Source organism: Jatropha curcas, chromosome 4 (assembly GCF_041381405.1).
Source record: "Jatropha curcas cultivar XTBG-Jc1 chromosome 4, XTBG_Jcur_1.0, whole genome shotgun sequence".
NCBI classification, from domain to species: domain Eukaryota; kingdom Viridiplantae; phylum Streptophyta; class Magnoliopsida; order Malpighiales; family Euphorbiaceae; genus Jatropha; species Jatropha curcas.
The window spans coordinates 20105192-20132898 of NC_143154.1; the positions used below are offsets into that span (position 1 = coordinate 20105192).

The window sequence follows — 27707 nt, forward strand, 5'->3', positions numbered from 1 at the left end:
GGGTTAGGCGGGGGCATAAAATCACGCGTCAACAGTTTGCCCCCCCACTTTATCATTAATTGTATAAACGATTAATGTTAAAGTGGTCCATTGACGCGCCTTCAATCTGGCAATCATCCTTAAAGCTCGGTTTGGTCGGCTCGAAAGATGTTGGACTGACTTGATCATTTGGCCACCTACTCAGCTCAGTTTGATCGGCTTTCGTCGGCTCCAGTCGGATCGACGAAGACATCCAAAATTTAGTTTGATGAAGATACCTTCGAGGATCGGTTTGATCGGCTCGAAAGATGTTGGTTTTACCCTGGTCAACTTCGTAATTCACCATCATTGACCGGGAAGAGAGTTCAAACAGTTTCGCAATACACCATCACTGTTTGGAGGTTGAAATTGTCCTGATCAGCTTCGCAATACACCATCACTAATCAGTAAGAGAATTGACTCGATCAGCTTCGCAATGCACCATCACTAATCGAGAAAAATGATCCAGACAGCTTCGTAATACACATCACTGCCTATCGGCTTCGAAAAACCATCACCGGTTGGCCTGAAAAATTGTCCAAGAGAAAAAAAGATCAATATCTGTGTACAAACAGACCTTGCCTTTTGTTAGAAAAATGTCGAGACATCACATGCCCCCATGCATTAATCATAAATTAAAAGATTTGCATCAGGGCAAAAGATTATACTTTTGCCCCCAGTCCGGGATTCCGACCTAGGACCAAAAATATTAGCTTTTTAGGCATATCTTTTCAATATTTATTGTCAAGATTTGGGTTATTAATTTTTTTGCAAAAATTTAGCAAGAATTTAGGCCAGAGAAAAAAAATTTTGAGCCTGAATTCTCAGGTATACCTTTCTTGATGCAGTGATTGAAAGAAGACTTACCTGAGGGTAATCTAGGTAATTTGATGCTCCTGCCCCCTGTGCGGTGAGTAGACAAAATTACTGAAGTGTATGAACCGCATACCGACGTCAAATTGCTTGAACGGGTCATTACAGGCTTTAAATGGGCCGTGCGGGCCCTGTGGGCTTGAGAAGGTTGATGGGCCCATTGCTTTGAACTTGGAGAAGTGGGCTTGGGCCCATCGCTTTGGGCTTGGAGAAGTGGGCTTGGGCCCATTGCTTACTATAAGTAAGTTTCTTCTTAACCAATTCATTTTCACTTCTCACAAACCCTAAGCTAGCTGCAAATTCTCTGAACCTCAACCAACCAACCTAAAATCCCTGCTTCCGCCTACACGCCGGAGATGGAAACCTTAGGGTTGATCCCGGATATTCCAACCTTCGATGGCGAACTGGTGCCGGTCAGCCGAAATCCGTTGACCTCTGGGATGCGACCACTGCAGCTTCTCCCGTTGCCAGGTACTGAATTCCCGGTGCGCTACCAGACTAGCCAGATGCGCGGCTTTCAGACCGAGGTAAGTAAAATTTTTTCTTCGAATTTCTTGCTTTTGATTCGCAATAGGAATAATTTTTATCGAAATTGTAGTCTGCCTGTGCGGCGACAGTTGTGCCACGCAGGAAGGAGTTGCGTGACGCAACTGTTCCTGCGTGAACAGTTGCACGACGCAGCTGTTCTAGGTGAACAGTTGCGTGACGCAACTGTTCGAGGCGCCAGAGAAGCCTAGCCTTCCTGAATTTTAGGATTTCACCCTTTGCATGCGTTAAATGCTTGAATTGTTGATGAATAATTAATGCCATCTTTCCTGCGACTTATTTTTCCCTAAAAAATGCATAGAAATAACACAAACATAATGAAATTGAACATAATTTGGATTCTGCGTACCTTCGAGAGTTGCGTCACGCAACTGTTCTGTGGAAGAACAGTTCCGTGGCGCGACTGTTCATCAATGAGGCAAGGCCTTGGACAGTTGCGGGACGCAGCTGTTGAGATGCGTGGCGCAGCTATGGAGATGCGTGGTGCATCTTGTTTTCCCCCCGGAGAAAAAATCATAAATCATAAAAGTCTATATTGTTTTGATATGTATTTTTAACTGTTTATTTTGGAAAAGTGGTGATAAAAAACCTTTTGGATATACGATGCCGATAAATCGGTCTTATAAATCATTTTTAGTCGCCACCCATTTTTTCGGCAATGGGACCGTTTCCATTTTTTATTTCGTAAAAATGACTCCATTTTAACCCATTTTATTCAAGGCCTTTTATTTTGAAAAACTGGTCAAAAGAACCAATGAGATTCTAAGTAAGGGAATTAGGTACGTCGGCCCGTTGGAAGCCGACGCCCGAAAAACTGGCCTCTTTTAACCTACGATTTCTAATTTGATTTTATTTTAGAAAAGCCAATTATTTAAACCCAACCCGAATAAATCGAACCGAGTTCCTATGTGGAAAATTAATTAACCGTCCCAATTAGATTCATTCATTGCATTCATCACAGATAAATCATATCATCCATCATCCATCCATAATACATATCAAATAAAGTAAAAGACCCGCTCTTTCCTTATGGTTAAAGGCGGGCCACAAACCGAGTTTAGTAATGTAATTAATAATAAACGATAAGAAATAAAATCTTAAAAATCTCATAATCGTCAATAATTAATTGACTTTGCTTGATTAAAACTTAATTTTTAATCGTCAGTGGAAGGTGCGTGACGCACCCGTGAACCTGCGTGACGCGACTTACTTTTTCGTACAGTTGCCGCGTATCCATACAAACAGTGCAGGCCGTTGCACGGGCGCGCGCCAGAGGTGTCAGTCCTGTTAGAGCTGCGTGACGCAGCTAAGAGTGCCGTCACGCAGGTACTAGCTGCGTGACGCAGCCCTAACAAGGGTAAAACTCCTTTGGGCGGTTTGATTCAATTTTTGGTTCAAACACTTCTGGTTTATTGTGAAACCTTATCCCTTGTCCTCATATCATCATCGGGTCAGGTGGAGGCATAAAATCACGCGTCAACAGTTTGCCCCCCCACTTTATCATTAATTGTATAAACGATTAATGTTAAAGTGGTCTATTAACGTGCCTTCTATCAGGCAATCACTCCCGAAGCTAGATTTGATCGGCTTGGAAAAATGCTGAATCAATCAACTGGTCACCTCCTAAGCTCGGTTTGATCGGCTTCGTCGGTTTCCACGGAATCTGAAGAGACATCTTCGAAGCTCGGTTTGATCGGCTCGAAAGACACCTTTGGGGCTCAGTTTGATCGGCCTGAAGGGTTTTGAAGATTTGGTCACCTTCTCAGCTCGGTTTGATCGGCTTCGTCGGTTTCCACGGAATCTGAAGAGACATCTTCGAAGCTCGGTTTGATCGGCTCGAAAGACACCTTCAGGGCACAGTTTGATCGGCCTGAAGGGTTTTGAAGATTTGGTCACCTTCTCAGCTCGGTGTGATCGGCTTCGTCGGTTTCCACGGAATCTGAAGAGACATCTTCGAAGCTCGGTTTGATCGGCTCGAAAGACACCTTCGGGGCTTAGTTTGATCGGCCTGAAGGGTTTTGAAGATTTGGTCACCTTCTCAGCTCGGTTTGATCGGCTTAGTCGGTTTCCACAGAATCTGAAGAGACATCCTCGGAGCTCGGTTTGATCGGCTCGAAGAATGTTGATTTGGTAACAAAGTCTTCAAAGCTCGGTTTGATCGGCTCGAAGGGCTTTGATTTGGCCACCTCCTCAGCTCGGTTTGGTCGGCTTTGTCGGCTCCAGTCGGTTTTGAAAAGGCATCCTCGAGGCTCGGTTTGATCGGCCCGAAAGATGTGAATTTTACCCTGGTCAACTTCGCAACTCAACATCATTGACTGGGGAAGAAATTTCAAACAGCTTTGCAATACATCATCACTGTTTTGAAATTGTTCTGACTAGCTTCGCAATGCACCATCACTAATCAGTAAGACCTATCGGCTTCGAAAAAACATCACCAGTTGGCCTGAAAAATTGTTCACAAGAAAAATGACAATATCCGTGTACAAACAGACTTTGCCTTCCGTTAGAAAAATATTGGAACATCACATGTTCCCATGCATTAATTATGAAAAAGGATTCGTATTAAGGCAAAAGGTTATACTTTTGCCCCCAGTCCGGAATTCCGGCCTAGGACCAAAAATATCCATTTTTGTAGGCATATCTTAATAATTTTGCAAAAATTTTAGCGAAAATTTTGGCATAAAAATTTGTTATCTGCATTTTCAAGTATACCTTTTATGATACAGTGGTTGAAAGAAAGTTTACCTGAAGGTAATCTGGGCAATTTGATGTTTCTGCCTCCCATGCGGTGAGTAGACAAAAATCGCTGAAGTGTACGGGCCGCACATCGACGTCAAATTGCCGAAGTGGACCGTTGTGGGCTTTTGAACGGGCCGCACGGGCTTATTATCGGTCCTTTTTGGGCTCGGAAGAATGGGCTTGGGCCCGTTGCTTGCAAAAATGGGCTTGGGCCCGTTGCTTGCAGAAATGGGCTTGGGCCCAGATATTTACTATAAGTAATTTCCTTCATAACCGATTCAGTTTCACTTATTCACAAACCCTAAGTGATTGAAAATTCTCTGAACTTTCAACTGAAAAAGATGTCTCAGCTTCCTGAAATCCCTGCCTCCGCCTACACTTGGGAGACTCTCGGGGCCCTACCCGATATCCCAACGTTCGACGGTGAGCCGATGCCGGTGAGCCGGAATCCGCTGACCCCCGGGCCGCGGCCATTGCAGCTTCTTCCGTTGCCGGGTACGGAGTTTCCAGTCCGGTACGAGATGAGTCGGATGCACGGCTTTCGATCCGAGGTAAGTAAAAATTTCCTTAATTTTGTTGTTTTTACTGCTTTAGATCTATAGCCGTAGTAGATAAACTGCTTTTTTTGTGTTTGCGCCTGCGTCAACAGTCGCATCACACAGGTAGGAGTTGCGTGGCGCGGCTGTTCATGTGTGAACAGTTGCGTGACGCAACTGTTCGAGGCGCCAGAAACCCTAGCTTGCCTTGAACTTTAGGAATTATCCCCTTTTCATCTTGTTAGAACTTGGTTTGTTGAGATAGGATTGTTTAGCAGCTCTAGGCGATTTGATTTTGCCCTGAATTTGCACAAAAACAACACAAATCTAATGAAATTAGGTTGAAATTGAATTACTGCGTACCTTCGACAGTTGCGTGACGCAGCTGTTCTTAGGAAGAACAGTTGCGTGACGCGGCTAGCGAGATACGTGGCGCGGCCTCGTGGTTGCGTGACGCATCTGTCCTTGGGGCCACATATTTTGAACAGTTGCGTGGCGCAGCTGTGGGGTGGCGTGGCGCGAGTACTGAGGTGCGCTACGCAGCTGTTCTTTTGAATGCGCAACTGGTGTAAAGCTACGTGGCGCGACTCTGTAGGCGCGTGACGTGACTTTGGAGTTGCGTGACGCAGCTATGGTTTAAACCAAAACTCGAATTTTTATTTTTCATGCCATAGAAGAAAATGAACAATTATTAGTCTTATATTTATTCGAAATTGGAATTTTCTTACAGGTTAATCTAGGCAAGGCCCGCTCGGGTGGCTCGACCACTGATGCTTCCGCTTTTTGGGACTTATTGGACCCTCCTATGCGAGCTCGGGTCGTCGCTGCAGGATTCGGAGATTACGTCGCCGGATTGCGCCGCACGCAGCCTCATTTCCCGCCCGCTATGCAATATGCATTGATGGAGCGGTGGAACGACTGCACGCACACTTTCGTGTTCGGATTTGGAGAGATGAGCCTCACACCCATGGATTATGCGGTGATTACTGGCCTGCGCTTCACTGGTCCGGCCTCCCCACTGGATGCTCGGTATCAGACGGCCACTCTCGGGGCGTAGTTAGTCCGTTCCTTGCTCGGTGTTACCACACAGACCCGGTACACTGTACAGGGGTGCATGTCTTACGAGACAGTCTTTCGGTTCTGGGCCGAGAGGATCAGGACCCGGTTGGAGGCTTGGAGGGAGTTGCCGGAGGATGTCCGACCTGCTGCTCCCGCGTACACTCGGGAGGAGAGGGACCAGGCTGCTCGGTCCTTCTTGTTCTATATCATTTCCTCCCAGCTACTATGCACCTCCCAGAATAAGGGAGACCCTGCGGTGCTGGCATGTCTTCGGGATCTGAGCCAGGTCGGGTCCTTCGACTGGGCCACACTTGGTTTGGCTCATCTCTATCACGGTCTGGACGTCTGGACCCGTGGTAGCGGTGAGTCGAACTGGCTGTTCATCCGGCCTTTGGAGGTAACACACTTTCACTCTTAACTTTTTTCTTTTCTTCTTTCATCCGCCATTCTCAACTGTTCAACTAACTGATGTTATTTTCTGTCTCTGTTACAGGTGTGGTCCTACGAGTACTGCATCTATCCGGGCGGTCCGAGCGGTGACTCTCCCGTTGAGTCCAGGAGGATTCCCCGCTATCTGGCCCACTGTCATCACACTTACACCAGTGGCGAGGATCCCGAGTACTGGCGGAGTTTCCTTAATGACCGGGAGCTATCTGATGTGAGTACAGAAAGAACCTCTGAATCTTTAGCTTGTCTTTTTTTTATTTTGACGCACAACTAATGCTGATTTCTTATCATATTTTTTGTAGCTATCCTTGGAGCCATGGGACTGCGAGGCCTGGAGGACCTATCCGGGCCGGGAGGTAGCTGAGTTGCATACCCGATCGAGACTACTGATGAGGGGATACTGGGCCGACCGGTACTTCCTACGAGAGAGAGTCTTCGACACTCCGATCGGTCCAGCACAGCGGAGGGTGCCTCATGCCCCTCCTCAGCATATGTGTCTGCTGGAGGGCTTGACTCGGGAGGACCTGGAGGTAGAGTATAGAGGCTTCTCGGCGAACGATTTCTTGTCCGCCGGTGACTTTCCTTCTTACTTTGCCTCTCGGATGTAGGCTCGACTTCCCGAGATTCTTGAGTACATCCAGGTAACTCATCTGACCTTCAATCTTGTTTACTGTTATTACTCTCTTTTTTGTTTCAAATCACTGATGCTATTAGTTTCTTCGTAATTAAATGCAGGAGCAGAAGACGCACAAGACTGCGGCTCACTACCGGGCTGAGGCAGCGGCTGAGGCTGGTGGCGCGGTGGCTCCGGTCGGACCAGCCGGTGTAGTACTGGGCGATGTCCCGTTCCCGCCGGGCATGGAGGTGGTGTTGGATCCTGGCCTTGGCTTGGGATCTGGCATCGTTATTCCTGCTGATCTTCGGCAGGCTCCTCCTCCGGTACAGCTGGACCCTGAGCACACTACACATGTAAGTTATAAACCGAATTTACAAAGTTAAGAGCATTGTACCTGAGTAATCTTTTAATGAATATTCCTTGTTTGCAGGTGCCGGCCCAGAGGTACCAGGAGATCTGCCAGCGATTCGGGTTTGCCCGATCCTACATCGGCCGGCTTTACTCCGAGCGGCATGAGCTGGTATGAATTTTACACACCTTTACCTTTTTGCCTCCCGTTTTTCGTAAGCCATTTTACACATCTTTGCTTTTATAGGAGTTGGAGAACGGGAGGCTGCGGAGGCATCAGTCCCGTCAGTCCAGTGCCGTGAGCCGGCTTCAGGTAGAGGTGGAGCGGCTTCGGACGAGACTAGAGGTTGAGGGCATCCCGCTCGACTCTTCTGATGAGGATGAGGATGGCTCTTCTTCCGACAGCGTGCCACCATCACCACCCCCTCCGGCTGTTGCTGGTCCTAGCCGTAGGCGGCGGTAGTCTTGCTGCATGTCTCCTCCATTTTTGACACTTTTGAACATTTATTAGTTTTTTTTATTATTATTTTTTGGATGGTTGTATAGTTATATCAACACTTTATGATATTATTTATATTTTTACAACACTTGGCCTTTATCACTTTGTCATATGTGTTTGTGTTTTATAACTGTGAAGTCTTATTCCTGCAAAAACAAAACACGAATACAACACAAAACACAAAATAGCGATGTCCCATTTGTTCATAAAAATGGTTCACCTTATTAGCAGTCAGTGAATCGATTTATTGTAAATGAATGAATGAAATGAAATGAATAAAGAATAAAATAATGAACTTAACATGGAATATGACCAAAAATCAATTTCCAAACAGAAAGCGTACCGTAGTACTTACCTAATAGGGCGGTCCACTCAGTGAATGCGGACGTAATGGCTCAACCATCCTTTCTCGATTAATGCGATCATAAAGACTCAACTTCCTTATTGTACAGGCCGTCCTTCTTATTGATCAATGCAGGTTTAAATGCTCACCGACCCAAGTAGACTATACATGATTGTCCTTCCAACTACTTCTGACGTTGGTTATTATTTCAGATGACGACGTTATTTCGTTCATCGGTCCCTTCACTCTTCTATAAATGGAAATTTCTCTTCGCACCTCCTTCCCATCGAGTGTCCAAAGCATATCAGTTTCTTAAGTGACCTTCTTCCATGGCCTTCAGAAGCCAAGTCTCATCTTTCATCCAATCCATTCCTGACGATCTATGGCAGGTTCCTCCTATGAATCAACTTGTTTGGCTGAAATATTTCAAAGACTTGAAACCTGACTATGGTTTCCTATCTTGGCTCGTTACTCATTTTAATCCTGATACCATGGTTTTCCGGTTTGAAGACTCTGAAGTAACTCCGACCTACGAGGAAATGTGTGCCGTGATGGATCATCATCCTGAACAAGACGAAACTCCAGCCTTGCCCCCAGGTCCTAGGTATGATCTAACTGAGATCGTGGCCTTGTGCCCGGTTTACCTTCCTGATGGCATAAACGTGGATCAAGGTCTTCCTTTGGAACCTTTCTTGAATAGGGTTTTGTCCACTGATCTAGATCTACCTTGGATCCGAGCTTGCTGCTTTTTGCTGTTGAATGTATATGCCATGAAGAATCGTCAACCCGGAATTGGAGATTTCCGACTTTTGACCGTTGTTCGTGACATGCAATTGTACCATCGTACCGTCTTCATGATGATCATGGGAGAAACAATGTGTTGGGTCAGGGATATTGCCCTTCACATTACTGACTTCAATGTTCATCATCGCGGTTGTCCATTGCTATTGCAAGCCTGGGCTCTGGACAAATTAAGCCTGATTCCTCCGGTTCCAGCTCGCTTGATTCCAACTTATGGACCTGCCATTTTTCAATCTCGGTCTCGGAGACGCTGCGATTTTGGTGGTAACCCTACTATTCGGTGGACCTGTCCTTGGTGGAGAATTAGACTAGTCATGATCGGAAGCATGAATCTCAATTATGTGTTGTATGCCAATCTAGACCGTTCCATGGCCTATTTCCCAGATAGGATCAGTCGTCAGTATGGGATGATACAACGTGTTCCCCGGGTCCACAACTTTGAAAGTGGTCTCATATCACCATATCTGTTGACTAATTTGGCCGATCGTTGGTAAAGTCGAAACACCGTGTATTTAGATGAAGGAACGATGCAAGACACTGTGACACCTGCATATGCCAACTGGTTCTTTACCCCACAATGATGCCACGTTCTGTGAAGGTTGACCTTTGCTGATAGGCCTCATCAGAATAAATTGTCATTTGTTGCTTTTCTTTTGTACTCAAGCCATGAGATTTTATCTAAATGTATCTGCTTTCCTTTTAATCAACGATCTTGATGATTCTGTCTTTATTAATTCCTGCACATATGAACAACGAAAGACAACAAAACTTTTCTTTCGAAATTATTTGTTAGTTATTTGGGCCTCCTGCCCTTGGGTCAATAAATGAAAACTCATAAAGTAAAAATTATTCTGTAAAAACAAAAGCTTATGCTTGGAAACAACAAAGAATGGAGTGACTGTTTTATTACCAGCACAAATCAAATAAAAATAACAAATGTAACTCCTTTTATGTATGCATGAACTTATGCAAGTGTCAAGGTTTATTCATGGTTTTATTGATCCTTCCAGGGAAATCACTGAGAAAATGGTGTTCGTTCCTCTGATCAACGTCTTAAAAGAATTCCTTGTTTAGGCAGGGGCCAGCAGCCAAGACATTTCACACCGAATGAGTCGATCTTTGTTTAAATAAGCAGAGAGGAAGGTTTTGCATTCTTCGACCACAACCCCAAAACAAGAAACCAAATTTTGAAATTCAAATCTTTTATTAATCTTACTTCTTTTCGACATTATACAGAAGTAAAGAAAGTTTATTCTAGTACAATGGTCATTCGCTCTAACTACTTGATTTCCTATTCTCCTTTGAGTCAAGTTGATGGCATTGAGCAACCAATCACTAATCTGTCACGAACGCATGGCATGAATTCTGCATTTAAGCTAAGCACCACGCGTTAATCCCAAGATTTTATTTTATTATCATTATTTTGCATTTTCATTTTTTTTACGTTCTCTAACTTTTGCCTAGGCCGCCCTTGCGGGTTTTCAACCTAGCGAGTCATTTCTTGCCTAAGCCGCCCTTTCGAGTTTTCAACTTAGCTCTTTTTTATTTTTTTTTTATTTTTATTTTTTTTGAAATCATCATTTCAGACATAGAACCTTTTCATTTGATCCTAGTTGACAATCCGATTGACAGGCTCTCCTTCCATAGTGACTAATTCGACGGCGCCTTTAGGTAGCAGCTTCTGAATTCTGAACGGCCCATGCCAGTTGGGTTTCAATTTCCCACCAGGATGATGTTGGGCTTCATGATCCAATAACCTGATCAACACCAAATCTCCATTCTTTAAAGCCCTTGGATGTACCCGCTTATTGTAGAAACGAGCAATCCTCCTTTTTCTCATCTGATCCTGGAATCGAGCATTTAGTCTCCTTCCGTCTAAGAGTGCAAGATCTTCATACCTCTTCTTGACCCATTCTTCTTCGGTCAGACCAGCTTCTACTATCACCTTGAGAGACTTCTTTTCGAGCTCTACCGGTAACACTGCCTCCATCCCGTATACCAATTCAAAGGGGGAAGCTCCATTTACTGATTTGAATGTAGTGCGATGCCCCCAGAGCGCGAAAGGAAGTTTCTCAGCCCAGCTTCTATACCTTTCGCACATCTTTGACAGGATTCTTTTGATCTCCTTATTCGCAGCTTGTGAATACTCAAATTTTGAGGCTCAAAAAGCCTATTTTCCCGGACTGCAAACAGCCCGGCCGGACCAAAGGCCATTTTGGAAGTTCACCGAAAGTATGCCAATATGGTACTTGAAATGTCCGAAAAATTATGGGGATCGCGGAACTAGTCCCGGAATATTTTTTGGAGGTCTGAAACTCCCGGAAAAACCTCCGGAAAAAAAAAGAGAGAGGAAAGAAGGGGGTGCACACGGGCACACCCGCCCTCAAGGGGTGGGCCTGACCGCCCAGCCAGGGCGGGCACGCCCGCCCAGCTGAGGCGGGCAGGACCGCCCTCGGGTCTCCGTTTCCTATAAAATGGGGCCTCGGGCCTCCGTTTTTAGAGACTCAGTCTGTGTTGACGGTCGCTCCTTCTCCCCTACGCTCTTTGCGATTCTTTACTGCTTTCTTGCATTTTATTTTTTTTTAGCTTTATTGCTTTCTTGTTGTGATACTTGGTCACTAAAATTAAACTAATTAAAATTCCCTTAACGAGGAGCTTAACCTGGAGTTAAGAAGCGGTCGACGATTAAATCAGGTACGTAAGTTAAAATTTGCCTATTTAATTTTAGCTCTTCATGCATGCTTCTCTTCTACTCCTAATAATTCTACAATGGCATAAGTGCATTCATATCATCATTAGGCAAATAAACTGCCTCAATAAATAAATTTAGGCTAATGCCCGGTTAATCAATAATCGTGGTATTTAAGCTTAAATCCGACAATATTGGCTTAAAATACCTAGCTAATTAATAGTTGTGGTATGATTGCCTTTATTTCGAACAGTTTTCGGCTTAAGTCCAATTAATCAATAATTGCGACTAAGTAGCCTAAATTAATCACGTTCTTTTGGCATTAAATTGCCTACATTGCAGTTTGATTAATTACTTTTGGTAAACAAATTGCCAATAAGTAAGACCAGTCATTTTTTTTTTTTTAGCAATATAAACACTTAAATCAAAGTTTTGGCAAAATGACTTAAAACTGAATCAATCTTTCGGCTTTAAAGCCTTAAATCATGCAATTTTGGCGATGATCGCCTAAATCACATCAATTTTTGCAACACCTTGCCTAAATCAACACTTTTTGCTAAAAGCTTTCAAATCAACACATTTTGGCTAAAAGCCCTTAAAATCAATTTTTCGGCAATCAAATTGCCTAAATCACAAAAAATGTTTTGGCTAAAAGCCTTAATTCCATTTTTTGGCAAACAAATAAGTCCAATCAACACTTTTTTGGCAAAATGCCTAAAACAATCAATTCTTTGGCACAATGCCTAAACAAAATGCACAAAGCATACACACACTCATGCATAAAGCATCCCCATTCAAAGCCCTTCAAAGAAGGCCTATCGAACTACGTTGACTTTGATCTTCCATTCAAACGGAAGTACGTAGGCACGTTTGGGATTTAACCCCGAGCGGCAAGTCAAATTCACTCAAACACTTTCATTTGGTCCAATTGCATCCATCGCTTTGCAAAGCATTCATTCATGGTTAGTTCATCAGCATGACATAGTCTCGGGATCCACCTCGGGTTCGTAGACCATGCCTTAAACATTGGGTTAATTAATCTAGTAATTAGGTTAATTAAAATGGGAGTCACTTAGGGTTTTTTCCTAGTTTACCCTAAAATAATTAAACAAGGTGGCGACTCACACATCACGTGCATTTCTTCCTTAGTCATATGCATTCATCATATGCCTTTGATATTTGGGGAGGGGTTCACAGTTTGGCGACTTCACTGGGGATTCATGTAATCATTTTTTGCATGAAGTGGACTACAATTGCTACATAGACTAACCTGCCCGCTTTTAGGGCACTATTTTAATATGCTTTGTTTTGCAGGGTACCCTAGCACAAATCAAGTGTTCTTTCTTTAAGAATACTTTATGAGGAGATTTGAACCTAATTGACAAATTGGATTAAGACATTTAAATTTGTTGATTTATTTGCACGATTGAGAATCCTTTTCTCCATTGCATAAAAAAATGAATTTCAAATGAATTTCTTCTCTTTCTGTTCAAACTTCTGAGTCTGGATAGCAAGTAGCGCTGATCGGCAGGTCTCTTTGATTATGCCGACGGACAGCCAAAGCGTCCTCCCTGTTACTGCAAACCGCCTCTAATCCTTTTGGGGGTGGCCCATGGGTGTGTGTACCGTTGGACCCACGTGAAACTCTTTGTTTCACATGTGGTTAGGTATATCCATACTCAAGGTTCAAGGGTCCCTTATAAGCCGATTCTCTATTTTGAGTCATAGCCTATAGAACCTATCCTTTAGGACTGTATGCACCCAATGATTGAACCATACCATTAAATAGATTATTGACGTGTTGTTATGCGCATTCACGACATATCATAAACATGGGGTAAACACAAAGAGAGCATGAAACACTCTTTTACTTCTCAGTCATGCACAGTTGGACAAGAGAGTCAATTCACCTCACATCAGCTACCTGATACACCGACCACTGTACCTAATCTAGCTACCCTTATCCTTACAGGTGCCTACAATCCGAGTGCCCACATCTGTGCCAGCCACACCTACAGTACTATCACCAGCTTCACCAGCTTCACCAGCTACACCAGCTTCACCTGCAACTTCAACAACCCCACCTGCATCGATGGCATCACTTACCGACATCCAAAACCTTATTGAACAACTGGAGGCCAGACTGGAGGCCAAAATGGAGGCTAGAATGAATGAGGCATTGGCTGCCCAAAGGACTGCCCTGATAGCTGAATTAAGTAATGGTAATAGAAATGGGGTTTCCGCTGGGGGAAGTGGACCTGCTACCTCCAATCAGGGTTCTGCTGCTGAACCAACAAACCCTACCCCTAACCTGGACGATATGCCCTCCAGAACTGCTTCTGAGCTGGAAGCTCAGAAAATGAGGAAAAAACTGGAAACCACCAAACGGAAAAACAATGAACCCTTTCCCTCGTTCCTTACGAGGAAAAGGACCAAGGTCGCCCAAATGATCAACCGGCCTTCTAATCAAGAACAGGTAGACATAATCATAAAGAACCTGCAGCCTGTCTACCAACAACAGTTACAAACCTAATACTTACCAACCTGTCAGTCGCTCATTGCCGCTGCTACAAAGGTAGAGGATTTAATTCAAATGGGGCAACTGAAAGAAGACTCGGGTTCCTCAAAATACGAGAAGCCTAGCCAAGCTGGCAAAGTCCATGAAGTGGCAAGCATCACCCCCACGAATCCTTTACGTGTGGGCAATATGAGAAATGGCAATCGGTCAAGAAGGACATATACTGATCTCGGGATACCAATCCTTTTGGTTTTCCGAGAGGCTGTCAAGGCCAACTACATCAAGCCCTTGGAAGCAAGGCCACCACCAAATCCATTACCAAGGAATTACAGGGCTGATGAATACTGTGAGTATCATCAGGGACATGGGCACAAGACTGAAGCGTGTTGGATGCTCAAGAACTGCATCCAGGACCTGGTGGACAACGGTTCAATTATTCCCAGAAGCAAGCCAAACATTAGTACTAACCCCTTACCAAATCACGGGGTAAATGCTATTATGGCTGATCAGGAACTGATCGATCCTTTCGAACTGTTCCTAGAAATGAATAACATCTGTGTCTTGGATTTGAATGACTTAACCGAAGAACTTGATGCTATAACAAGGAGCGGGAGACAATATGAACCTTTAGTTTTGGACAAAATTCAAAATAAACCCTACCAAAGGGCAGAGGAGCCAAAGGAGGACCCGGTGCTGTCACAATTAAAAAAGACACAAGCTAGGGTGTCAATCTGGGAACTTTTGGCATCATCCTTTCCTCATCGCCAAGCTCTTTGCAAGGCTTTGAGTCAACTTCAGACACCTGTGGAAGTTAGCCCTGAAGTGCTAGTATCCACCCTCACCCAATCATCTAAAACACGAAGCATCGGTTTCTCTGATGAGGATTTGCCCAAGGAGGGAGGCAGTCATAACAATGCTCTTTATGTCACTGTTCAGACTCGAGACAAAACTGTGCCCATGGTTCTCATTGATAATGGGTCGGCGCTGAACGTCTGCCCACTGAGAGTAGCCAGCTGTCTAGGGTTGGAAGAAACTGACTTCACTCCCTCAGACCAGATAGTGAAGGCCTATGACAGCACCCGGAGGGAAGTGTTGGGGGTTGCTACGCTAAAGTTAACAGTTGGGCCAGCTGTGATGGAAGTCCCCTTCCAGGTAATTGATGTACCGACTAGCTTCAACCTGCTTCTGGGTCGACCATGGATACACCACACTAAGGCAGTACCCTCGTCCTTACACCAAAAGGTCAAGTTTCCCTATGAGGACAAAGTCATCACCATTCAGGGGGATGACTATAGCCAGCTCAAAAAGCCAAAGGGCCAGCCTCTCTTTGAGGTCAACCCTGAAACTGCCAACCTACCCCTCTCGGGATTTCAGTAAGACACTGTACAGTTCATAGAAGGAAAGACTGCAAACTCTCGAATCCTCTTTGATTTCGGGACGGTGCAAATAAACTGCATAGTGCCCTTGATGCTTAAGATGTCCTATCTGCCAGGAATGGTTATGGCCAGATCCGGGAAAACATACCCCAAACTGCAAGCCTGGGAGTGTCCAATGAATGAGGGAACCTTCGGACTGGGCTATGAGCCCACTAATGAAGACCGTGCCAAGAGAACCAGAGGGGGAAGGAAAGAGAGTGTATAGATACGGCCTTACTTTTCGACTTTAAACAGTTATTTCCGTAAATTGGGAGAAGCAGTTCCTTACTGTGGCTTCCGAGAACCCTTTTGCTGCCCAACCGCTAAGAAGATGCTGCCTGGGTTGGAGATATTCTCAGATGTCTGGGGCAACAGGCCCGAAACAGTAACTGAACTGGAAGCAGAAGACTTCATGCAACCTAGTCTCTTTGACGAAGTTGCGGTTATCACAGGAAATGATGGGAACCGAGACCTGCTAGATCTGATCAAGCCAAATGAAGGACCTCTCACCAACTGGTACACCGAGGAGGAGCGCGCTGCTGATAAACCCCCTCCCGAGTCAAACCTAGTACCAGAGTCTGTAATAAAGTCTTGTACTGAGTCCGAGTCTGACCCCGAGTCTGAAACCGAGTCAGAGTCTAGTTCCAGTTCTGAGTCATCTGCGTCGGATCTAGAAGATCCAGATCTCAAATTTGATGTATTTTTTGAAGACGATTCCGTCATAATTAATAAAGGCTTGCAAATTCTTGATTACCCTACGTGTCTATCTTTCCAAGCATTTCCAGGCAAAAATAATCAAATAAATGAAATAAAAAATGAAAAGGAAAAAATAATAATTGGCAAAGAAGAAAATGAACATACATACATTGCATCTGATTGTATGAACAGGGAACAGGTCAGTGAATGTTTGAAGAAATTTGCTGATTGTTTCATGTGGAAAGCAAGTGACATCACCGGAATTGACCCAGCAATAGTGGTGCACAAGATTCCAGTATATCCAGAGGCTAAGCCAGTGAAACAGAAGCTAAGAAGGCTGAAAACAGAATGGTCCTTGAAAATCAAGGAGGAAGTTGCCAAGCAACTGGAGAACAAGTTCATAGAACCTATTGCCTACCCGACATGGTTAGCAAACATTGTGCCGGTGCCGAAGCAGGATGGAAAAGTGCGAATGTGTGTGGACTACCGGGATTTGAATAAAGCATATCCGAAGGACGATTTCCCTCTGCCGCACATTGACTTGTTAGTGGACCGAATGGCTGGACACGAGATGGTCTCCTTGACTGATCTTGCTGTCGGTTATAATCAAATAATGATGCATGAGCCAGACAAAGAGAAAATGGCGTTCACCACGGAGTGGGGAACTTACTGCTACAGGGTCATGCCTTTTGGGCTCAAGAATGCCGGAGCAACCTATCAACGAATGGCGACAACCATCTTCCATGACATGATTCACAAAGAAGTAGAAGTATATGTGGACGATATGGTTGTCAAATCAAAAATAGCTGAAGAACATACGACAGCGCTTGAGAAGTTCTTCCTTAGACTTCGAAAGTACAATTTAAAGCTCAATCCGGCAAAATGTCTATTTGGAGCTACATCCGAAGTATTTCTGGGGCATATGGTCAGTCGGAAGGGCATAGAGATCGACCCTTTTAAAGCCAAGGCCATTCTGAAAATGCCAGTACCAAGGACGAAAAAAGAAGTTCGGGGTTTCCTAGGAAGGCTACAGTACATCAGCCGGTTCATCAATCAATTGGCCGATACTTGTGGTCCGATTTTCAAACTACTCAGGAAAGGAGTAGCAGTCAAATGGAGTGAGGATTGTCAGAAAGCTTTTGACCAAGTCAAGCAATATCTGCTATCCCCGCTAGTGTTACAACCACCACGGCTAGGAAAGCCCTTGTTATTATACCTATCAGTGACAGAAGAAGCGATGGGTGCGATGCTAGCTCAACAAGCTGAAGATACGCGGGTAGAAAACACCGTGTATTACCTTAGCAAGAGGATGCTGGAATATGAGCTAAAATACAATAAGATAGAGAAGTTGTGCCTGGCTTTAGTTTGGGCCTGTACAAAGCTGCAGCACTACCTCTCGTCTTACACTACATATGTGATTTCTGAATCGGACCCCTTGAAATTCCTTATGGAAAGGCTGGTTCTTGACTGTAAAATGGCTAAGTGGGTGTCGGTGCTCGCAGCCTACGACTTAAAATTTGTACAACGAAAGGCAGTGAAAGGCGGAGCCTTGGCTGATCAATTAGCAGAATTGTCGGTCGAAGACCAAATGCCGAAAGTAGAATTTCCTGATGAAGACTTGTTAAGCTTGGAAAGTGAGGTCTGGGAGATGTACTTCGATGGAGCTTCAAACTACCATGGAAACGGGGTTGGAGTCGTATTCAAAACTCCTTGTGGAGAATACGTCCCAATCGCAGTCAAACTAGATTTCGACTGTACCAACAACGAAGCCGAGTATGAAGCTTGCATCAAGGGGTTAGAAGCGGCCCTGGAAAAAGAAATAAAAATCCTTAGGGTTTTTGGAGATTCCAACCTGATAGTCTCTCAAGCTCTAAGGAAATGGAAAATTAAGGAAGAGCGGTTGGTTCCTTACCTACTGTAAACCCCTCCCCAAAATATCATAAGCATATGAATGCATGTGACTAAGGGAAGAAATGCACGTGAATGTATGAGTCGCCACCTTGTTTAATTGCTTTAGGGTAAACTAGGAAAAACCCTAAATGACTCCAATTTTAATTAACCTAGTTACTAGATTAATTATCCCAATGTCTAAGGCATAATCTGCGAACCTGAGGTGGATCCCGAGACTATGTCATGCTGATGAAACTAACCAAAAATGAATGCTTTGCAAGATGGTTGGACCAATGGACTGTTTAAGTGAGTTTGAATGATTGCGACTTGCCGCTCGGGGTTAAATCCCGAACGTGCCTACGTACTTCCGTTTGAATGGAAGATCAAAGTCAACGTAGTTCGATAGGCCTCTTCTAGAGGGCTTTAGATGGGATGCTTGATGCATGAGTGTGTGTATGCTTTGTGCATTTTTGTTTAGGCATTTTGCCAAAGAATTGATTGTTTCAGGCACTTGGTGCCAAAATGTTGATTTGAGGCTTTTTGCCAAAAGAAAGGATTTGGGCTTATTCTTGCCAAAAGATAAGTTGTGCTTATTTGCTTGCCAAAGATTAATTGGGCTTATTATTGCCAAAAGATTGATTGTTTAGGCGATTGTCGCCAAAATTGAATGATTTAAGGCTTTTTAGCCAAAATGAATTGATTTAGGCAATTGTTGCCAAAGGTTGATTCAAGGCTTTTAGCCAAAAGAAATTGATTTAAGCGATTTGTCGCTATAAAAGAGATTAATTTTCACTTATAAGCAATTTATTTGCTTAAAGTGATTATTTAAAGGCTTTTATCCAAATTATTGATTTAAGCGATTTGTCGCTATAAAAGATTAACTTTTCACTTATAAGCAATTTGTTTGCCTAAAGTGATTAATTAAATTGAAATATAGGCAATTTATTGCCATAAAAAAACGTGTTTAAGTAGGACCTTTTAGTCACAATCATTGATTAACTGGACTTAGGCCAAGAACTGTTCGAAATAAAGGCAATTTCACCATAGTTATTGATTAACTAGGCTTCTTTAGCCAATAATGTCAGATTTACGCTTTAATACCACGATTATTAATTAATCGGGCATTTAAGCTTAATCTTTATTTGATTGAGGCAATTTATTTGCCTAGTGGATGATATGGATGCATTCATGCAATTATAGAGTTAAGAGGAGTAGAAAAGAAGCATGCATGAAGTGCTAAAATTAAATAAGCGTAGTCTAATTTATGTACCTGATTTAATCTCCGACCGCTTCTTAACTCCAGGTTAAGCTCCTCGTTAAGGGAAATATTAATTAAAATGGAATTTTAATGGCCACTTAGTAAAGCAAGAAAAAATGAAAGCAGAATAAAATAAAATAAAATAAAATAAAGAATGCAGAAAGCGATAAAAGAATCGCAAAGAGCGTAAAGGGAGAAGAGAGGTCCGTCAACACAGACTGTGTCTAAAATGGAGCCTCGGGGCCTCTTTTTATAGAAAAAAAAAACGCACCCCGGGCGCGCCTGCCCGCCTGGGCTGGGCGGGCGTGCCCGCCTGGTCTGGGCGGGCGTGCCCGCCCATACTGGGCGGGCGTGCCCGCCCATGCTGGGCGGGCATGTCCGCCCAGGTTGGGCGGGCGTGCCCGCCTTTGCAGGCGGGTGCGCCCGTCCTTGATGGCGGGCATGCCCACCCCCGCGGGCGGACATGCGTGCCTTTTTTTCTTTCCGGAGGCTTTTCCGGGAGTCCCGGACTTCCAAAAAATATTCCGAGACCAGTTTCGTGATTTTTGTAATTTTTCGGACATTTCAAGTACCATATTGGCACACTTCCGGTGAACTTTTTGAATGACCTCTGGTCCGACCGGGCTGTTTGCAGTCCGAAAGAATTGGCTCTTTGAGCCTCAAAATTTAGGTATTCACAGTTGCCCCCCACCGGCAACCATAAAAGATGTTTTATGGGTGCTGGTGGTTGTCTGAAAACTAAATTTTGTAGGCGAATGTTAGACGCGTCAAAAGGACCCGCCTCTTGGCTATTTGCTTATAAATAGCTCAAAAACTCATTATTTCATTTATTCTCCACTCTCCAAATCAAAAGAGCTCTCTCAAATTCTCTCAACTTTCTCATCATGGCTTCCGCAAGCTATAGCAGCGGTGAGGACCTCCTGGAGTCTCTGGGAATATCTGTGGACGATGTCAATCTTGCGGCGGACGCTGACAATCATGCTTCCATGACCGGCGTCTTTGCCCAGGTAAGCTCCCTTCGCTTCTGTACTTTTGGGCCTTAGGCCAAGCGTGAATTTTTTGGGCCTTAGGCCAAATTATGATTTTTCGGGCCTTAGGCCAAATCGTGATTTTTTTTGGGCCTTAGGCCAAATCGTGATTTTTTGGGCCTTAGGCCAAATCGTGATTTTTTTGGGCCTTAGGCCAAATCGTGATTTTTTGGGCCTTAGGCCAAATCGTGATTTCTTGGGCCTTAGGCCAAATCGTGATTTCTTGGGCCTTAGGCCAAATCGTGATTTTTGGGCCTTAGGCCAAATTGTGATTTCTTGGGCCTTAGGCCAAATCGTGATTTTTGGGCCTTAGGCCAAATTGTGATTTTTTTTTTTTTTTTTTTTTTTTTTTTTTTTGGCCTTAGGCCAAATCGTGATTTTTTTTGGGCCTTAGGCCAAATTGTGATTGAATCTTACCACTTTTATTAGTATGATACTGGGGGAGGATTAGGATATCTTTTAGTTAGGAACCAAAGGATAACCTTAAACTGTTTTACCTTCTAGGATGCATACATTAGGCTGGACGTGGGCGAGTCCTCTATTGCTGAGATCCCATTTGACATACTTGATCCTAATAACCCGGTCGGAGCCATCATTGGCCCCTCTCACCTGGGCTTCTTAAGAAATCTCGAGCTGGGTAAGCAGAATTACAAGAGTTTACTGGGCGCGTTGGCTGAGAGATGGTGGGACACCACCAACACTTTCCACTTCTCTTGGGGCGAGATGACGATGACCCCAACTGACTTTTCATTGATTTCTGGGATTCCTTTTGGTACTCGGCCGATCGAGCTGTATGACGATTGGAGGACTGCGGTAACCGCCGACCGAATGACGGAGTTGATAGGGATTGACCTTCCCCGGATTGTTAGACCCAGCCATTCCTCCCCCGATCTGAGTGTTTTGAGGCACTGGTTATCCTCCCAAGCCCCTAGCATTTATGCCCGACATAGACAGGGAGAGCTAACGGCTACTCAGGTAGCTAGATTCACTCTGCTGCTGCTGTTTGCTTCGTCTTTCTGGTCTAACAGAAAAGAGAAGTTTAATCCCTCTATACTGAGGAGTTTGGAGGACTTGGCCCACCTCACTGAGTATGACTGGGCCGGTGCTATTCTGAGCCGCATGTACGATGATATGTGTGATCTGAGTCGAGGCCACTGTAGGCTCAGTGGGACCTACTATTTCTGGGAGGTAATGTAAAGAACATATCCTCATTATGTGCCCCCCTTTATTTTTATTATTAATCCTTTCCTTCCTTGTGCAGACTTGGGCCTTTGAGTATTTTCCCTATATCCGCCCTGAGCTGGCCCGCACTGATCTTGGGCTAGGGTTGGTACCTTTAGCTTGGAGATGGTACCGAGCTAACCAACAGTCTATTCTACACCGGAAGTCTTTGGGAGATCTGCGGAGCTTCTTCGATACTTGTACCATAGGGCAGGCGAGTGCATTCCTAATTTCTCTTGGTTATGTGAAAAAATAAAAAAGATTTATTAACACATTTGCTTCTCTTACATAGGTTGAAGTAGGGGCGATGGGCATCCGACTCCAACATTGGATTGAGGCGGATCCCCATTTCAGGCGATCAGAGGCTCTGTCTCGGCGGCAGTTTGTCTTATCACATCCTGTTCTGAGACGTTACTACCAGGTTAGGGGCTGCTGCTCCGTTCCTCTTCCTCCCCCTGAGGACATGCGAGCGGGCAAACAGATGGTTCTTACAGATGTCCATACTGAGGGTATCCCGTACATGGAATTGATCCGGGGTGGAGATTATGACGAATTCTGCCAGGTGTTTCTGATGCGGCCCATCGGCTCCAGGTTCGACAGTCTCCCGAGGTTGACTCCTTCCCAACCGCTTGGCACCCGTTCCTCTCGGGCTTCCGGTTCTTTGGCCAGGACTCCAAGGAGGAGGCCTGTGACCCAGCCTTCTTCTTCTACTCCGGTGGAGGGTCCGTCTCGAGCTGGCCCTAGTCATTCGGTTGGTGCCTTCAGGATTCCCCAGGCTATTTCAGAGGCTACCAGGCCTGTCCATCCGGGCTTGGCCAATTTGCACCTTCCATACAGCATTTCCTATTACACTCCTGAGGGTACTTCGTCTCTTAGGGAGGTATCCCTGGACCGTGTGAATCACCTGGCTCTTCCTCCTGATGACATTAATGAGGTAATGACTGGTAAATCCCTCATAAAAAAAGGATTCATAAGAGATTTGTATATTGACTTTGTATTTTTGTGTGATTTCCAGGTTCCTGACGGCTTGATCCGTCAGATGATGGAGCTAATCCTTGGAATGCAGGAGGAACTAACTTCAGCTTGGACACTGCAGGCTTTTGACGACCAGAGGAGGAGGAGGTCTCGCCGCTGATAGCTGCTAGACTTCTTTGCTTTCCTTTACTTTCTTTCCCTCTTTTTTTTTTACTATATTGAATCTTGGCCTGTATTTCTGTACTCAACTTATTTGTACCTGTATTTGATTAATACGGACAGTATGCATGCATTAGATTTGAGCAGAAAAGGATTAAAAAGTACACACTTTGTTTCTCTTTTTTTTTTGTTTTTTTTTTTCGAAAGAGAAAAGGAAAGAAAAAAAAGTTATTTTCTACTTTTATTTCTATTTTTCTTTTTTTCTTTTTCTTCTTCTTTTTTTTTTTGTTTTTTTTTTTCATGCCTGCCTGGGCGGGCATGTGCGCCCACGCTGGGCGGGCGTGCCCGCCCTAGCTGGGCGGGCATGTCCGCCCACGCTGGGCGGGCGTGCCCGCCCTGCCTGGGCGGGCATGTGCGCCCGCGTGCCCGCCCTGCCTGGGCGGGCATGTGCGCCCACGCTGGGCGGGCGTGCCCGCCCTAGCTGGGCGGGCATGTCCGCCCACGCTGGGCGGGCATGTCCGCCCACGCTGGGCGGGCATGCCCACCCTAACCGGGCGGGCGTGCCCGCCTTTCAGGTGGGCATACCCGCCTTAGAGGGCGCGGGCAGCCGCCCTTAGGCGCGACTTTCTCAATAAAAAGGCTGCTTTCAGCCCCTTTTTTTTTCATTCTGACTCTCGCACACTGTGCTTAAACAACTATTTAGGTCAGTTCTCTCTCTTCCCTCCCTTTTTTTTTTTACTTATTATTATTTATTTTATTTATTATTATATTTATTATTATTTTTTTAATAAAAACAGGAAAGATAAATAAATAAGAAACATGAATCCCTTTTACAATCATAGCATGCATAGCTGGACCAGGAGTCTCTCCAAAGTTGAAAAGATCAATTTGGGGAGGTACGGAATTTCTCCTGTTATCACTCTTAGGGGCGTAGTAGTTGACTGGGACTTTGTGCGAGCCTGTATTAGATTTTGGGATCCTGAGGCTCACGTTTTTCGGTTTGGGGCTATGATGGAGGAAATGTGCCCTCTTTTTGAGGAATTTTGTGCGATTATAGGGTGTGATCCCAATGCTCCCTTGGTTAGGCACGAGGTGAAAGTTGGGTATGTTAAGTCATTTGAGAACTTGTTTTGGTTTAGCCGGCCACAGGCTAGGGCTATGATTGTGGATGATCAGAAGGCGATTCTGCTGCCTCTGATTGATGAATTTTCAAAGACTTGCTTGGACGACCCTGACCGGATGAGGCTGAGGATGCGGGCCCTGGTTTTCTGCTTATTGGCTGGTTTCTTATTCAACCGGGACCCGGGTTTTGGAGACTTGCGGCTTTGCCCTATGGTTTGGCAAATGGAGGATATGGGTTGCATTGGCGGTATTGTGCTGGCTGAGACCATTAGAAGTCTTGACAGAGCCGCTTTAGGGTTCGACGATTGGACCGTTTCTCCCATTATTTTGCAGGTATTTCTCCCTATCATCTTTCCTCATTCTTCTTCTTCCTCTTTTTTCTTATAATGGAAAAGATCCATTATTCAGGTTTGGTTGAGGGATCACCTTCAAGTAGTGGCTGCTCCAACCTCCCTTCCCTACAATTCTTCTCAATATCGCATGCTGGAAAATCTTGCTCTCCCACCCTTCTACTGAAACATGGACTTCATGGCTGGTTGAATTGGGTCCAAATGAGATACTGTGGTTCGTCCCTTGGTACAATATCAACCGCTTTATTCAGGTCAGCTTTCGCCATTCTCGGGTTTATCTCCTAGGCCTCACACACTGTACTTGGTACTGCGCTTCGCGCGTTCTGAGGCAGATGGGGATAGATCAAACTGTCCCTATTATGGATGACATTTCAGCTGATTCTGCGATTACTGCTGGTGTTACCCGAGCTGTTCTTAAAGCTTGGGTTAGAGATCACCGTATGGTTAGACCTTTACCTGATCCTACCAGCGTTCAGACTTCTCCCGAGTACCGGGCCTGGTTCATTACCGCTGTCTGGCCGATTGAAAGACCAAGGAGGACTGCACTGCTGAGTGTTCTCGAAGGTTGGGTTCAGGCTGATGCTGAAGAGGAGGTTGGGACAGGTGAGGAGATTGTGCTGGCTCCTTGGACAGGCAAGGCTGGGCAGAGTTCAGTAGAAGACTCAGAGGATGCCGCTCCGCGGAGGCGACGGGATACCTAGACTCTTATGAACTTTTGTGATTTTTTTTTTGTTTTGCCTTTCGTTTGGGGACTTTGGATTTATCTTTTGATGTATGCTTTACACTTTCTTTAGTTATTTTGGACTCTCTTGCTTGATTCTGGATTATTTGACTTTGTCATTAGGCGTTTGAACTTTCCAAGCATTTGCCAACTTTTATTTATTCAAGCTCTAATTTTTTGCCTAAGCCGCCCTTTCGGGTTTTCAGCTTAGCGAGCTACCCCCTTTTTGCCTAAGCCGCCCTTTTGGGTTTTCAACTTAGCGGGTTTTTTTCACTTCTTTTTTTTTTTTTTTTTTTTTTTTTGGCAAAGAAGAAAATGAATTATGAAATGATTTTTTTTTATTAATGTTTAGACCGCGCCCAATGAGGGCTGCCTACATATCTCCGATATATGATTTTTTTCAAAGAGAATCAGGTCTAATGTAGTTCGTTTTACATTATGCAAATGATTACAATTTACACGAAATACCTTTTTAACTGATCTAAATTACATGGATTAGTGAATTCCAAGCCATCCAAATCAGTCAAAATAACGGCTCCGCCTGACAAGATCTTCTTCAACACATAGGGTCCAGCCCAATGAGGACGGAACTTCCCCCGTGGATCTATGACCGGTTGTCTAATTTCCTTCAGAACCAAACAACCTTCTTCCAGTTTCCGGTCTTTGACCTTCTTGTTAAAATGTCTTGCCATTCTTCTTTGATAGACTTGAGTTTGGTGGATCGCTCGCAATCGGTTTTCATCCATACCCAAGAGCTGTAAATGATAATTCTCAGCCCAATTTGCTTCACTGATCTGGCTTTCCCGGATAACCCTCGCCGACTGAACTTCCAGCTCAATAGGCAATACTGCTTCCATGCCATACACTAGGGCGTACGGGGTTGCCCCAGTAGGCGTTCTGATTGAAGTCCTGTATCCCCATAAAGCATTTAGTAGTTGTTCATGCCATGCCCTATGCTTCTGAATCGTCTTTTGCAAAATGACTTTTATAGCCTTGTTCGCGGCTTCGACGGCCCCATTTGTTTGTGGGCGATAGGGTGAGGACTTATGGTGCTGAATCTTCTTATGCTTTAAGAGGTCAGCAAATTCTCCTTGAAAATGAGACCCGTTATCAGTAATGATCTCGAATGGTGCTCCATACCGACAAAGGATGCTGGTACGTACAAACTGTGCTGCCTTCTTGGCGTTTAACATCGAAAAGGAAGCTGCCTCAATCCATTTAGTGAAGTAATCTACAGCGACCAGGATAAACTGGTGGCCATTAGAGGCTTTCGGGTGGATCTTTCCAATTACATCTATGCCCCAAGTTGCAAAAGGCCACGGTGAAGCAATTGGATTTAAATTGACTGGAGGCCGTTTTTGCAGCTTAGCGAAAATTTGGCACTCATGGCACTTGCGCGCGTGCCTCACACAATCCGCATTCATAGTTGACCAGTAATAACCTAGGTTCATGATTTTCCGAGCCAAGGCTATCCCGTGCATGTGTGACCCAGATTCCCCATTATGCACGGAATCCATAATGGTTTGGGCTTCTTCTTCACCAACGCACCTTAGGTGCATGCCATTCCAACTTCTTTTATACAGAACTCCCCCGGTAAGGAAGTATCCCGACGCTAACTGTCTCAATGTCCGTTGATCAGTTTTGGTGGATCCCTCCGGGTAGGCTTCGTTTCGAAGGTAATTCTGTATATCCCAAAACCAAGGCTTGTCATCCACCAAATGCATGACGTGTGCTGGCTGCTTCTGAAGCCTAACTGTCAGGGGCCGAATAACTTGGCCTTTCCCCACATTAACCATGGAGGCCAAAGTGGCTAGGGCATCAGCGAATTGATTTTTGGCTCGCGGCAGGTAGTGGAAAGATAATTCCTCAAACTGTTGAGCCAATTCGTCTAAGCGTTGTAGGTAAGGAACCAAACGCTCTTCCTTGATTTTCCACTTCCTTAGAGCCTGGGAGACTATCAGGTTGGAATCTCCGAAAACCCTGAGGACTTTTATCTCTTTTTCCAAGGCTGCTTCTAACCCCTTGATGCAGGCTTCGTATTCGGCCTCATTATTGGTACAGTCGAAGTCTAGTTTAACTGCAATTGGGATGTATTCTCCACAAGGAGTTTTGAATACAACTCCAATCCCATTTCCATGGTAGTTCGAAGCTCCATCGAAGTACATCTCCCAGACCTGACTTTCCAAGTTTAACAGGTCTTCGTCGGGGAACTCTACCTCCGACATTTGGTCTTCGACCGGTAATTCTGCTAATTGGTCAGCCAAGGCCCCGCCTTTTACTGCCTTACGTTGTACAAACTTTAAATCATAAGCCGCAAGCACTGACACCCACTTTGCCATCTTACAGTCAAGAACCGGCCTTTCCATAAGGAATTTCAAGGGGTTAGATTCAGAGATTACGTGTGTAGTGTAAGACGAGAGGTAGTGTTGCAGCTTGGTACAGGCCCAGACTAGAGCCAGACACAACTTCTCTATCTTGTTGTATTTCAACTCATATTCCAGCATCCTCTTGCTAAGGTAATACACGGCATTTTCTATCCTTGTATCCTCTGCTTGTTGAGCTAATATGGCCCCCATTGCTTCTTCTGTTACTGACAGGTACAGTAGCAAAGGCTTTCCTAGCCTTGGTGGTTGTAAGACTGGCGGGGATAACAGGTATTGCTTGACTTGGTCGAAAGCTGCCTGACAATCCTCATCCCATTTGACTGCCACTCCTTTCCTAAGTAGCTTGAAAATTGGGCCACAGGTATCGGCCAACTGATTGATGAAACGGCTGATGTACTGTAGCCTTCCCAAGAAACCTCGGACTTCTTTTTCGGTCTTTGGTGCTGGCATTTCCAG

The 27707-nt window shown here is 44.8% G+C and overlaps 1 protein-coding gene across 1 annotated transcript; it reads left to right on the forward strand.

Moving 5' to 3' along the window:
- Window positions 1–1247: 1247 nt before the first annotated feature.
- LOC149496937 (uncharacterized) lies at window positions 1248–22706 on the forward strand. Its single transcript, XM_089719969.1, has 4 exons — window positions 1248–1418; window positions 4164–4225; window positions 22132–22474; window positions 22556–22706. The coding sequence occupies exons 1-4, from the start codon at window positions 1248–1250 to the stop codon at window positions 22673–22675; spliced, it is 696 nt and encodes a 231-aa protein (XP_089576095.1). The 3' UTR covers window positions 22676–22706.
- The last annotated feature ends 5001 nt before the right edge of the window (window positions 22707–27707 follow it).

What these genes read in the sequence shown, in the direction of transcription:
- LOC149496937 (XM_089719969.1), top strand. Translation starts at nt 1,248, where the DNA reads ATGGAAACCTTAGGGTTGATCCCGGATATTCCAACCTTCGATGGCGAA. An exon ending in ATGTTTCTGCCTCCCATGCG is followed by an intron (nt 4,226 to 22,131) that starts GTGAGTAGACAA and finishes CATCGGCTCCAG; the next exon opens with GTTCGACAGTCTCCCGAGGT. An exon ending in CTCCTGATGACATTAATGAG is followed by an intron (nt 22,475 to 22,555) that starts GTAATGACTGGT and finishes TGTGATTTCCAG; the next exon opens with GTTCCTGACGGCTTGATCCG.